Below are 14678 nucleotides of genomic sequence, written 5' to 3' on the forward strand. Positions count from 1 at the left end.
CACCCTAATCCACCTGGATACACCTCCCACCCCAGGCATGGCCTGGGAGTGACTCTCTAGCCTGCAACGCAAGCTTTCCAATCTTCTTAGTAGAGCTAATCACCTCCAGTCAACTCAGAGGAGTGCGAAGGTTACCACAGGAAGAATGTCCCAGGGGCTGGGAATATGGCCTAGTGGCAAGAGTGCTTGCCTCCTACACATGAAGCTCTCGGTTCGATTCCCCAGCACCACATATATGGAAAAATGGCTAGAAGGGGTGCTGTGGCTCAGGTGGCAGAGTGCTAGCCTTGAGCGGGAAGAAGCCAGGGACAGTGCTCAGGCCCTGAGTCCAAGGCCCAGGACTGGCCAAAAAAAAAAAAAAATGTCCCCCCCAAATTTTAGTTTCAGCAGATCCGAAAGTGGCCTTCTAGCAGAAACCAGCTGCACTTGATGGAGTCCAATCTGCTTGTACCATAGTAAGAGTACTTAGGGTGGAGATGTAGATTCTTCCAGATGACTGTCAGGCCGTCCTTTAACCCAAATAGAATGGGCAGGGGATGTGGCAGCAGCGGACAGCAGTGTCTCCCAGTGGCTCCAATAGAATGTCACACCTCCTGCTGGGCTACCTGCAACTTCCTGCATAGACTGGTAAAGAAACTTAACCTAGGCCTGACTTCAGTGAAATTTCCTAATATTTTCCTGGTTGCCTTTTAAGTACACTGGCTTTTGCAGGCTGGTGCCCCACTGAATTTCAAGACAGCTCTAGGCAATCAATGGCCTTTGGGTAATTTTGCCAGGGCAATAACTTTAAATCAGATATTTCCAATAAGGCTCATCTCTCAACAGTTCTTAGGACTAATTAGGACTAATACTAATTGTTTATATTAGGTAGAAATATTTGAGTTTTTTTTTTTTTTTTTTGCCAGTCCTGGGCCTTGGACTCAGGGCCTGAGCACTGTCCCTGGCTTCTGTTTTGCTCAAAGCTAGCACTCTGCCACTTGAGCCACAGCGCCACTTCTGGCCATTTTCTGTATATGCGGTGCTGGGGAATTGAACCCAGGGCCTCATGTATACAAGGCAAGCACTCTTGCCACTAGGCCATATCTCCAGCCCCGAAATATTTGAGTTTTATCAAACAGAGTTCTACATTTTTTTCCCTATAGAAGATAAACTAAAAAGAAAGTAAAGAGGGAAAAGAGAAGAAAGAAGGGAGGAAAACAGAGATAGGAAAAGTATTAGCAAAACAGTGGGAAGGGGAGGAGAAGCAGAATGTCCAAAGAGGTTAGAACAGCTACCTTCACACCTGATTCTTGCATCTGGCAAAAGAATTCAAGCAAAATCCTAATTGTTATGCAAGTACATTTTTTTTTTTTAAGAATAGAAAAGGCACTTTCAGAAGTGAAAGTGGGTCATCTCAGAAATGGAGGAGACTGACAATCACATTATACCTCCCCCTCCCCCAGGATTTTATTGAAGTTTAAGGGGCTTGAAGCACAAAGTTCAGGCTCAAAGCCAGTCTATAAGGAGTGATTGACATAATTTGGGAAATAATTGTTTCAATAATTATTTTAATTTAGAGTTGAACAAAATGAATACCAGGAAGCTGAAAAATGTTGTTGGGAGTCGGCAGGGGAAGTCAAGTGAAGGGAGGTAGACCAATGGAGAAAGGAAGGGTGGGAGAATTGAGTCATAATAGTCAGTGGTGTAAGTAAAAATGAAATGGGGATGGGTGAGGTTCAGAAAAATGGGGGAGAATGGTGGAAATAGGATACATTGTACACAAAATCTGACTTACTGAATTAAAGCCCCTTTGTACAACCATGTAAGGATAACAAAAAAATTTAAATAATGAAGTGTTATGCCTAGATTTCTGGTCCCCAAAGACCACCAAGGAGCCGAAACCGATGCAAACGCATGAGAGTCTTTATTGCAAGCTTGAGCCTGGACTCCCAACCATCACCGATGCAGCGGATCTGAATTGAGAGTCCCGACCCTCAGATAGGCAGGGTTTTTATTGTGATTACAACAGGGGCAGGGTATTTCCAACTTTGCAGATACTTGGATGGCATTTAGCAAGCAAGTCTTGTCCTATTTCTATTGGCTATCTACCCTTTCAGTTATCTATTTTGGCTTTGATATCAGGAACTGGCCTCGATATAAGGAATTGACAACAGGTGGTCACATAGCACTGATGCAGGGGGTTAACGTAGGGGGTAGAGCAGGTCACAAATGGGTTAAGCAAGCCGTTTACAGAAGCAGAATATTGCGGTCAGGCTGACCTAGTACCAACTTTATTTTAACAATTGCGACCATGTTTCCCCATTACCACTAAACAAGCTTAAGCGGGCTAAAACAATCCAGTACTCAATCATAAGTAAACCAACCCAATAGTTACCATGGCATTTCTACTACTATTATGGTTATTTCTATAGTCTATGACAATGATCTTTTTTTTCTGTCCGTTACCATGGTTGCTACCCAGGTACAGAGGGGAAAAAGTGCTCCCTATATTTTTAAATGTCAAACTACAAGAAACTAGTCTCATGGGTGGGGGTGCAACCCTCTATCATGGAGTCATCACCAGGGTTTAGAAGCTGTTATAATTTTAATACTAAAACTTATATTTAGTTACTCCAGTTTTCAGGTCAGCCCTAACAGAAGGAATTCACTATGTATATATAATTAGACATGGCCACTTACGAATTGTCCATAGGGGCATGAGGGAGCATTTAAGAGAATAATGAAGCCAGGGGCCAGTGGCTCAAGTCTGCATTCCTAGCTATTCGGAAGGCTGAGATCTGAGGATGACAGTTCAAAGCCAGCCTGCCAAGGAAAGTCTGTAAGACTCATATCCAATTAACTATCAGAAAACTGGAAGTGGTGTTGTGGCATAAAGTGGTAGAGCACTCGACTTCAGTGAAAAAGCTCAGGGACAGTGCCCAGGCCCTTGGTCCAGATCCCTAAGACTAGCACCAAAAATAAGTAAATAAATAGAAAGAAAGAGAAAAGATTTGGCATATGAGAGAATGGGTGATAGAAAGATAAAGAATGAGGAAGAGAAAGCAGAATAAGAATTTCTGCCAGCACTGTTACAGAAGGGCAACATGCAGCTGTGGTCATATTCCATGACCTTTTGCTGAGACACTGATATATTTCTGTCCATATGTTCAGTACTTGGCTACAAAGATCATAAGATTCTCACTCTGCTTTTTCTTCCTTCATTTCTTAGATATATGAATGTTAAGTACTTTTCTCAATAGGCTAGCTAGTACTGTGTAGGCAGATTACAATGTAACATATAGTTGCATCCCTGTCAAAGATTTAACTTTTTTTGTCTATGAAGTTGGTCAAGGCTATAAATTGTATAAAAAAAACAACAAAACATTTGCTGGGTGATGGTAGCTCATGTCTGTCATTTTAGCTATTCAGAAAGTTGAGATCTGAGGATCATGGTTCAAAAAAAGCCTGAGCAGGGAAAAAAACCTGAGTCTTTCATCTCTAATTAATTACCAAAAGCCGGGGCTGGGAATATGTCCTAGTGACAAGAGTGCTTGTCTCATATACAGGAAGCCCTAGGTTCGATTCCTCAGCATCACATATACAGAAAAGGCTAGAAGTGGCGCTGTGGCTCAAGTTGGCAAAGTGCTAGCCTTGAGCAAAAAAAAGAAGCCAGGGACAGTGCTCAGGCCCTGAGTCCAAGCCTCAGAACTGGCCAAAACCCCCCCACAAAACTTGTCTTGTAATTACCAAAAGCCCCACATAGAACTGTGGCTCAAGCAATAGCAGCCTAGCATTGAGCAAAAAAGCTCACAGACAGTGCTCAGGCCCTGAGTTAAAGCCACAGGACCAGCAGCTAAACAAACAAATAAATATGGTTCCTGAAACTTATTAAAATTATCAATGTATTTTTCAACATCTTTAAAAGAGTAAATACATGTAAATATTAAAAAAGAGGAAAATGAATAATTTCTGCTTACTTAACTTTTTTGTTAATCATCTCTACCACACAAAAATCTGAATAAATTTTCTTGAGATGATCTTAATTAAAATGTTAATGCTCTATGAAATTTACATTCTGGGAACCTGGTGAAGACATCAAAGATACTAAGTGGTTATCATTCCCACATGCAAGGCTTTTTATTACAGGAATCACTGGGTAAAGCAGTGAAGAACATCTAGATTCTAGACCAGAACTGGAAGTGACTCTCCAGGTTGGGACATTGCATTCCAGCACATTTTAGAGTGTGTGTGTGTGTGTGTGTGTGTGTGTGTGTGTGTGTGTGTGTGTGTGTGTAGGTACTGAGGCTTCAACTCAGGGCCTCCAGCTCTTACTTGGACTTTTCTGCTGAAAACTGGTACTTAACCACTTGAAACATACTTCACATCCCAATTTTTGGTGGTTAACCAGGGATAAGACTCTCTCTTGAATTTGTCTTCCAGCACTGGCTTTGAACTTCGATCCTCAGATCTTGGCCTCCCAAGTAGGTAGGATTACAGATGTGAACCACCAGCTCCTGGCTCCAGTTTACAACTGTTGAGAACCATGAATGGGACCAGGTCAGTCCCAAAGCCATCCAGAGAACTAGTCTACAGTGTGTCTTAGAAAGATCAAATAGACTGTAATAGAAAAAATGATGCCATGGCCTGTTTTCTTCTGCTATATCAACATACTGCAGACAGAGCAACTTATGAAGAAATTATTTGGCTCCTGGATTTGGAGGCAGGGAAGTTTAAGAGCATGTATGGTATCAGCTGAAAGTTTTCTTGCCGTGTTATCAATAACAGAAGATGGAATAGCAAAGAACACAAAGACAGAGAAAAAGGAGCCAAACTACAAACTTAACTCATGAACATGGCTATCTTTTTTTCCCCCCCCCAGTCCTGGGGCTTGGATTCAGGGCCTGAGCACTGTCCCTGGCTTCCTTTTGCAAGGCTAGCACTCTGCCACTTGAGCCACAATGCCACTTCTGGCTTTTTCTATATATGGGGTGTTGAGGAATTGAACCCAGGGTTTCATGTATAGGAGGCAAGCACTCTTGCCACTAGGCCATATTCCCAGCCCCGAGCCATGTATTTCTTTAATAGCAATTTTGAATGAGATTATTTTTAGGGGAGTGGATATAAACATCTGTGGGCACTTAGATGTTTTGAGCTGTAAGGTCAAGCAGAGATCTTAATATTAATTACCGTGAATGAAATTAAAGGCATAATAATGATATGTGACAAAGTGGCTACTTTAATGGCATTCGTTTCCACCTATTAGGGCAACTGTTTGTGAATCTCCATAATTCCCAGAGTGCAGTAGCCACACTGCAGGAAAAATAGAGGAATAGATGACAGTCTTGTGAGAGGCAAGAGTTTTCACATTGTCATACACGGCAGGCTAGTGAACTTAAAAAAATTAGGTCTTGGAGCCTGGGAATGTGGCTGAGGGGTAGAGTGCTTGCTTAGCATGCATGAAGCCCTAGGTTCGATTCCTCAGTATCACATAAACAGAAAAGCCAGAAGTGGCGCTGTGCATCAAGTGGTAGAGTGCTAACCTCAGGCAAAAGAAGCTCAGGAACAGTGGCCAGGCCCTGAGTTCAAGCCCCAGGACTGGCAAAAAAAGAAAAACCTAACAAAAGTGTAATACATAAGCAAAGCGAACCAAATGAGGACACTTAAACCTAAGAGCAATGTTAAATAAAAGCAAACCATCTGGGGAAACAATGAGGAGAAACAAAGGGCCAATTATCTAGGGGAAGCTCAGACCTAGGCTCCTTCCTTCAGTGAGACCCTCACAGACTTTTCTTCCTGGACTGACTTTGAACCATGATTTTTAGGTTTCAGCCTCCTGAGTAGTTAGGATTACAGCTGTGAGTCACTAGCACCTGGCTCAACAAAGAGTTAATCTTACAAATGTATTGCAAAATAACACTTGTCATTTTTCTCTGGTGCAGTTCACAGCAGTTGAGGAAAGCAGCTTTGTGTGGGACTAAGAAGCCAGGGCCACCTGAAACTCAGCTAGGGAGTTGGCTAGCCTCAAAGTAAAATGTTTTTAAAAAGTTTGAGATGTGCTAGGTGCCAGTGGCTCACGCCTGTAATCCTAGCTACTCAGAAGGTTGACATCTGAGGATGGTGGTTCAAAGCCAGCCCAGGCAGGAAAGATTGTGAGACTCTTATCTCCAATGAACCACCTGAAAATCAGTAGTGGCACTGTGGCTCAAGTGGTAGAGTGCTATATAGCACTCAGGCCCAGAGTTCAAGCCCAACGACTGACGAAAAAAAAAAAAGTTAAAGATATGACTATCCCTCAAATATAAAATAGGCATGCTTCAGAAACTTGAGTGTTTCCAGGCACAGATAGAAATCATGCTAGAACAAGATAGTTGGAATATAAAACTGGTTACTGGTCTGCAGGCAAAAACCAACTGTTTTATGATGGGGAGACATTATGTTGCAGCTCTAGTGGACAAAACTCACTCCCACCTGCACACAGGTATGGAAGCACCTCGAAGTAGCTCATAAATATGAATGTTTTTCTGCATTTGTTAAAAATAAATTTAAATTCAAAAACTCATTTCTACCTTGTAAACCTGTAAGTTACCATCTTGTTTCACAGAATCTGGATCCTACTCAGTAGGAAACAATCAGTGGAACAAAGATATAATTGCTCTAGACAACATTTAGCTCTGCTAGAACTTTATTTCCAGGCCTTAGGTACTTTTTCTTGACAGTGGCATAGGTAAAAATATGAATGAAATATTTTTTTTCTCGCTCTTTTTTTTAATTGCTGACACTGGGGTTTGAACTCAGGGCTTTACACTCTTGCTCAGCTTGCTTGTTCTCAGTTGGTACTCTCTCAATTGAGCCACAGGTTCGTTAGACTGGCTTTTTGTTGACTGGGTGGAAATGCAGTCTCCCCGATTTTTTGCCTGGGCTGGCTTTGAACCACAATCTTCCATATCTCAGGATTACAGGCATGAGATGAGGTCCAGCTGAATGAAATAATTTTTTTTAAGGATTTGGCCTTTTTAATCTATAAATGGCAAAACATTTCTCTGGGGTTTATGTACTTATTGGTACCTGAATTATTTCTTTTTACAGGAAGTCGAAGCTCTTCTGGGAGGGAACATTGCAGGTCTCTCCTCTCCTTTCCTTTGCTTGCCTGGTGACAGTGCTGCTGGAAGGAGTAGAGTTCAGTTCAGGCACTCACTACTCAAACATAAGTGTGCTAAAAGGCCCCTCAAGAAAATTAGAGAGGGGCTGGGAATATGGCCTAGAGGCAAGAGTGCTTCACTCATATACATGAAGCCCTGGGTTTGATTCCTCAGCACCACATATATAAAAAAAGCCGGAAGTGGCACTGTGGCTCAAGTGGCAGAGTGCTAGCCTTGAGCAAAAAGAAGCCAGGGACAGTGCTCAGGCCCTGAGTTTAAGGCCCAGGACTGGCAACAAAAAACAAAACAAATAAACAAAGAAGCTGAGGCTTAAACCTCATTAAAAAAAAAAAAAGAAAGAAAATTAAGAGAAGCAGGGGGTGGGCACCAGTGGCTCACCGCCACTTTGGGCCTGTCTAAAGGTAAGGAGCAGCCAGACAACATGACGACAGGGGGTATTACCCAGCTCAGAAAAATGAGAATGCTCATCTTGGTTCTCTACTCCCATTTCCTGAGTGGTGAGCAGAAACAGTTCTCTCTGTTCTATTTCTCCCTACTTTATCCTGCTACATTAAAACAAATCATTGTTAAAACTTCCCCCTTGTAAGACTCTCCTGTTTGTGAGACACTCTAAAATGCTTTTCCTGAGCAGTCTGTAGGACTTGGGATTTTGTGTGGAAGTCAGGAAGTGGAGGGAACCCCTTCAGTCATCATCTGGTGTCAAGGACATTGTGAATTTTAGTTCCTAGCCCTAAATCCCAGGAGTTCCGACCACTGACCCTGTACTCCAAATGAAGAGATATAGTGAAGGGAGATTTATACATAACAGCTATGTTAAGACAGCACTTTAGTACAGCTCCACTTGTCTCCAGGGAAGTGGAGGGAGAAGAAAAATATGCATAGCTCTGAGTTTCAGTCACAGGTGTGGCTTGGTGTGGCTACTATTTCAATCTTGCTGTCTAGAGAGTTCTGAAGAAGTTATCATTTCATCATTTGCATCAGTCACTGCTGCATGGAGTTGTTTGTCCTGAGCTTTTAGTTGTTCTCCCTTTGGGGACAATAGAAAGAAAATAGCCATGCTAGTCTTCATGAGATTTCTGTCATCTGTGGCAAAAAAAGTTCAGAAAAATGTTCAGAGTCTGAGACTCTAGGGTGTTCACTTGCTTTGGGACAAGCACAGGAAGCTAAGCAACCTTACTTGGAAAACAGTTGTGCAGAGCAGAACAGTACTGAGGGCCCATTGGCTATTGTCACCCCAACATACTTGATATGTATAAGCAATGGATGCACAAATCTGAAATATCAGAGCATATTGAGAACATTAAGTATATTAGAAGCTGGTTGGTGGTAGCTCACACACGTAATCCTAGCTACTCAGAAGACTGAGATCTGAGGATTGTGGTTCAAAGCCAGCCTGGACAGGAAAGTCTGTGAGACTCATCTCTAATTAACCACCAGAAAATTGGAAGTGGTGTGGCTCAAGTAATAGAGCACTAGACTGGAGCAGAAAAGCTCCAAGACTGACCAAGAGAAATTAGAAGCAATTGAAGCCACACACACTAGGTCACCTAGTGACCTAGTTTCAGAAGAGGGGCAGGGTCACTGGGTTCCAAAACTTGTGTCTTTCACACTATGGCTGACCACCAGCAGTAACCCTTGTTGCTTTGCTTTGAGGCTATCGCTTCTGTACTCTCAGATAGTATGGGTCCTGGTTGCCAAGGAGACAGAAGAGTGTGCTTTCTACAATTGCTAAGGTCACATAGAAAGGCTAGCCCATGAATCCACCCACTAAACAGCCCCTGCCTGAAGCAATTCCCCTAAGACCCTTCAGAGGATGCTTTCAAGACTATGAAAGGGTGTTGTTAAAGGTGCTGAAAAAAATCCTTGGGGCCAGACAAGTTAAGATCTTGATAGAAGACCTCATCCCTTAGATTCTCACCTGGTACTTTAGCACTCTTGTGTGTACTTCAAAGATGGCTAAATGTCTTTCTTGTGATCATCTTTCTCTACTCTATTTGTTTCCTCATAAGCTTTCCTATCACTTTCATTACACTTCAGCTCTTTCTCAAACTCACTGGACATAAGGGGGTTCTACACTGACTTTCTGTGACTATCTAACACCTGTTGCTTTGGATCATCACATTACCACCCAGATAGAGCTGTTGGCTTTGCTACTCAGTCCTTCCTTGGTAGTGTAATCTTGAGCTACTTGGGACTTCTTAGTGTGTGGCTCCTCTCTGTGGTTGGTTCTGTCTTTTCATGCCCAGATAGAAAACTCCAAGGGAACCTCAGAGCCTCAAGGCAACTCACAATCAGCCAACACTCTTTAATATGGTAAGGGCATTTTAATGTCATTTAAGGACAAACTCAAGACTTCTAGGGGAAACAAAAGCCCAGTGGGACCTGGGCACAAGTTCCTGGAAAGTGAAAAGCTAAAGCATTGAGAAGAAGAAACTTCTGGCCTCTCAAACTGAGCATGGAAACCATAACTAAGCAAGAGCATCCTGGAGCCTGCTGCTCCTGTCACAAACCCTGTGGCATAGTCACAACATGTTGGGGGTGGGTGGGGGGAGTTGGATGATTATCAGTACTTCTTTTGAATAAGCAAGTGTTCCTGGAAAAGCATCTGTTCCCAACAGCAGAGCTCAGCCCTGAGCCCCAGCAGTAGACCAAGTGCAACAAAGACAACCTCTGGATTGCCTCAACACCTCTATTTAATCTCAATTCCTGAGGTGAAAACAGCTCAATACCCATATTGACCCTGTTTGTCCCTAAACTTTGTTCTCCCCTTCCACACTTCTCAGGGCCACTGCATGGATCAAGAAAACAGCAGACCCTTGGAGACATTTGCATCTCCAAGTGTAATCAAATACAGCATGTTCACATTGTTATAGGGAACTCAGGTGTGAGAAGCAGAGAAGCCACATTTTGAGAGGTGGAATTGGGACTCTTTATTAGAAAGCAGGTGACTGCAGGTGGATTCTTGTCACAAAAACCTACAGCCCCTCAAATGCACTTAACACTGTCAGAAAACTGAGCCCTGAGAGCAGGAGAGGAAAGAAAGAGCAGAAAAATAATACCAACAAACTAGATTAATTCCAGTGGAGAGTTGAAGTGGGAGCCTGGTGACAGGAAGACTCACTGAAGGAGAGCAGCATTATGTCTGAAGGGCTGTCCTCATGACTTAAGCACCTCTTAGCAGGTCCCATTTCTTAAAGGTATATAATCTTTCACATCATCACACTGAGAGCTAAGCTTTCCACAGATGAACCCTTGGGGAGCAAACATCTCCAAACCATAGCACCACCCTGTAAGTCCCTTAAATGGAGGAACTGAAGCAAGTCTTCACTGGGCCCAGTCCTTGAAGGGTATACAGTACAAAATTATTATGAAAGCAGAGTTGTGGAGTGGCTACAAATACAGCCCAGGAGCCAAGTAAGATGGTATAAAGAGCTGGGTCATGTTGAATTTAGTATTATACTGCTTGCCTAACTGCAACAGCTCAGAATTTTCCTGGATGCCATATGAATTATCTGTTAAAACCAAACTATGTGAGAGTGGTTTAAAATGAGAGAACTTTAAAATAAGAGTAAGAATTAGTTATTAAGATAATAGGAGTTCCCAAAGGCAAAGGAAACTAATTAAAAATTTCTCCTGGATTCCCTTTTAGCCATACAAACAGAAAATTCTCTTCAAAATTTTGTAAAATGAATGATTTAGGGCTCATGACTCCTTTTAGAAGTTTCTCCCTACCCCCACATTCATAACATAAAATGTTAGGCTCAAAGTACAGACTTAAATACTTATTGATTAATGTGAGATTTCACTGGATAAGAGAATGTTTAGCCCCTGAGAAAAGAATATACTTTTCATAGTCTTTATGTCTCAATATTTTCCCATTGTTTGATAGAGGCACTAGCTACAAGCTTCCAACTTTTTATCCTTTAAACCAGTGAACGAAAGGAAATCCAGGCTCTTCAGTTTAGCTTCAGCATGATCAGTGAACTCCCTGGTGGCTTTCTGTAGTGGAAGCCGGGGTGGGCCCATTGGAATTCCAGAGACTAGAGTCATGATGGCTTTGGTCTGTGACACTCCAAAACCTAAACAGGAAAAACAAGTGTGAAAACTTTTCATTTCTCTGTAAACATCTCAAAGAATAATAGGTCATATGGCAATCCTACCAAGCCAAAAAGGGCATGGAAGATGTTTAATGGACAGAATGAAAATTTTTTGTTGAAAGGCTGTCTTTAGTTGAAATTGGATGGTATAAGGGGTAAAGTGAATCAAACATCCAAGTATTGGAAATAAAAATCATGAAAGCCAGGCTTATGCCTGTAATCCTAGCTACTCAGGTGGCTAAGATCTGAGGATTGCGGTTTTAAACTAGCTCAGGAAGGGATGTCTGTTAGACTCTTATCACCAATAAACTACTCAGAAAAAGCTAGAAATGGTGCTGTGGCTCAAGTGGTAGAGTGCTAGTCTTGATTAAGAGAAGCTCGGGGACAGCACCCAGGCCTAGAGTTCAAGCTTCAGGACCAGCGGGGGGGGGGGGGGGGGGGGGGGTGGGGGGAGAGGGAGAGGGAGAGGGAGAGGGAGAGGGAGAGAGGAGAGAGAGAGAGAGAGAGGCAAGCATGAAATAAGATCATAAGATCTAGTTTCTGGTGAGCAGTATACATGGGTAGAGCAGTAATTCTGGGAACAGTAATGCAGCCTACTCCATGGTATGAATTCTTACATCTTCTCTATGTATGGTATAGGTAAAGGTAAATAATTTTAGAATCCTGAAATCTATGCATCTTGAGCATTCATGGTTTTCCCTAATAGCAGTTTCCTTGGAATCATATACCTGTGGTCACCATGAGTCTACTGTACAAAGCACACGAGAGCTGGGAAATGCAGAGATGACAAGATTCATATCTAAGGAGATGCTAGAAAATTCTGAAAGAGACTTAACAGTGCCTTGGTTTGAATTCAGGACTTGTTAGGCTAGGACTTTTTCACTTGAGCCACACTTATCCAGCCCCTTTTTGCTTTAGTCAGTTTTTGAATAGGGTTTTATGTTTTTGCTTGGGGTTGGCTTGGACTAGTCTTCCTATTTTCACACGTGGAAATAGTGTCTGGGAAGGATTAGGAGAGCTAGATTAGAGTTCTGCTGGAATGAGAAGCAAAAACCATGATAGGTACTTTAGTAGTTCTCAGGATGATGCAGAAAGGCTCTTAATGGGAGTTGGGCATTCTTCCAAGAACACCCCTAAAACTTTTCCTGAACTTGACCCAGGTTCTGTTGGCTCAAAGACCAATCTGTTGTAGACATACAATGGATGGCAGGTATAATTTCTCATTTGTTATGGAATAGGACATTCTGGAGAAGTTTTTCTACTCAATTCACTGTATTTCCTCCCAAATTTCCTGTCACTGTATCCAAACTTCTTAAGTATCTTGAGAATACTTGTGTAATAAACTCTTTAAATGTCAAATACTCTTGGGAGAGCTGCTTAGTAAGATCTATATTCAGACCGTTTACATCAATGTAGTTAAAAGTACAGTTCAGCAGTAGAAGCAAGTCCAGGGAGGGAGTGAGGACACTAAGGAGAAAGAACAGGGAATGGGGCATGGCTATGGCAGGAGCAGCAAGTGGAGGCAAAGGACTGGCAAAGATCTTTTAATTAGGCCTACCATGTCATACAGTTGGCCCTTAGGGTTAGTATTAGAAATAGAACTCTGAGCTAGGCCTGGTGGCTCATGTGTGTAATCCTAGCTACTCAGGTAGCTGAGATCTGAGGATCACGGTTCAAAGCCAGCCTGAGCAGGAATGTTTGTGAGACTTGCATCTCCAATTAACCACTAGAAAACCATTAAGTGGAGCTACGGCTTAAGTGGCAGAGTGCTAGCCTTGTGCATAAAAGCTCAAGACAGTGCGCAAGCCCTGAGTTCAAGCCTGAGCAACCACACCTAACCCCTCCCCTGCCCCTACACACAAAAGATGTTCTTGTTGAACATTCAGAGAAAAGCTGGGATTCCATTTCCTTTATACCTGACCAGCAGCAAAGCAGGAATCTGATGTGGCACTTACCTAGTTTGATTACAAAGTTGATAAATCTTTGGATGCAAAACTAAAAAGGAATTAAGAAATGTATAGTCAATATTACTCAATTGAAAAAACAATTTATTTAATTTAACAGTCAAATTACAAGAACTGAAAAATTTTCAGTAAATGCCTTAGTTTTCTGAAGGTTTGTCAGAATGCGGTTTATTAGAAGTTTTATTAGAATGCCAAGGAAAGATGGTGGAAGCTGGGCGCTGGTGGCTCACATCTGTAATCCTAGCTACTCAGGAGTCTGAGATCCAAGGACTGTGATTTGAAGCCAGCGTGGGAAAGGAAAGCTCCTGAGACTTTTATCTCCACTGACCTACCAAAAGACCTGTGGTTCAAGTAGTAGAGCGCTAGCCTTTCAAACTGGGGTACACATACTCTGGGGTACTGTCCCAAGATATCAAAGGATAATTGGTCAAGACTAAAATTGATAAGAATAAGCTTCAATAACCCTAGTTTCTGAAAGGGCTGTTTCATTTTCTCGTGTGTGTGTGTGTGTGTGTGAACAGAGATCAGGACTTGAACTCAGTACTCAATGCTTTCATTCATTGGTCGGCCCTCTACCAAAGGGCTATGCCAATCCCATCTTTTTCTTTCCCTTCTCCTTCCCTTCACTTTCCTTGTGTGTGTGTGTGTGTGTGTGTGTGTGTGTGTGTGTGTGTGTGTTTTCCAAGCTTGAACAGGCTTAGCATTCTTCCTTTTAGCTGGTGTTCTATCACTGAACCATGCTTCCAGTCTGGCATTTTTCTGGCTAATAATTGGAGATAGAGAGTCTTGTGGACTTTTTTGCCTCCTTGGCCTTGAACTGTGATTCTTTGATCACAGCCTTTTGAGTAGCTAGGTGTGAGTCACCAGCATCTGGTTCCAAAGTGCTGTTTTTAAAAATTGCATAGGAATTTTGCATGTGTATCAGGAGCCAGTGGCTCAGGAGGCTGAGATCTAAGGATAAAGTTTTGAAATTAACCTTGGGCAGGAAAGTCCCTGAGACTCTTATTTCCAATTAGCCACCAGAAAGCTGGAAGTGGAGTCGTGGCTCCAAATGGTAGAGTGCTAGCCTTGAGAAAAAAGATCCAGGGATAGTGCCGAGGCCCTGAGTTCAAGCCCCGATATCTGCTCAAAAAATTTCATACAATGAGCTTTAGGTTGTCCTTTGGTATTTTTCCCTTCAAATGTTTTGAAATAATTAAATCAAAAATAAATACTTCCATTACTAGTAATTTGCGATATTTCTGGGGAGATAAAGGAGCTAGTCAGAATATTAGTATTGCCAGGGGCTGGTGGCTCACACCTGTAAATAATATGTGCTACTCAGGAGGCTGAGATATAAGGATCAAGGGTTGAGGCCATCCTGGGCAGGAAAGTCTGTGAGATTCTTATCTCCAATTAAACACTAGAAAAGCTGGAAATGGAGCTGTGGCTGGAAGTGGTAGCCTTTTGCAAAAGAGCTCAAAGCTTATGGACAGTGC

General features: G+C 42.4%; 1 protein-coding gene across 3 annotated transcripts in view; it reads right to left on the reverse strand.

Annotated features, from left to right (window-relative positions):
* Positions 1–10044: 10044 nt before the first annotated feature.
* Positions 10045–14678, reverse strand: part of Npl (N-acetylneuraminate pyruvate lyase) — a 38960-nt gene continuing 34326 nt past the window's right edge. For all 3 annotated transcript variants that reach the window (XM_048356888.1, XM_048356887.1, XM_048356889.1), the window contains 2 exons: positions 13192–13231; positions 10045–11218 (listed from right to left, as the gene is read on the reverse strand). In XM_048356888.1, the coding sequence (XP_048212845.1) occupies positions 11034–11218; positions 13192–13231 (225 nt within the window). In that variant the 3' untranslated portion in view covers positions 10045–11033. The remainder of the gene's footprint in view (positions 11219–13191; positions 13232–14678) is intronic.

The sequence above is a fragment of the Perognathus longimembris genome, chromosome 11 (genome assembly GCF_023159225.1).
Source record: "Perognathus longimembris pacificus isolate PPM17 chromosome 11, ASM2315922v1, whole genome shotgun sequence".
Lineage (NCBI taxonomy): Eukaryota > Metazoa > Chordata > Mammalia > Rodentia > Heteromyidae > Perognathus > Perognathus longimembris.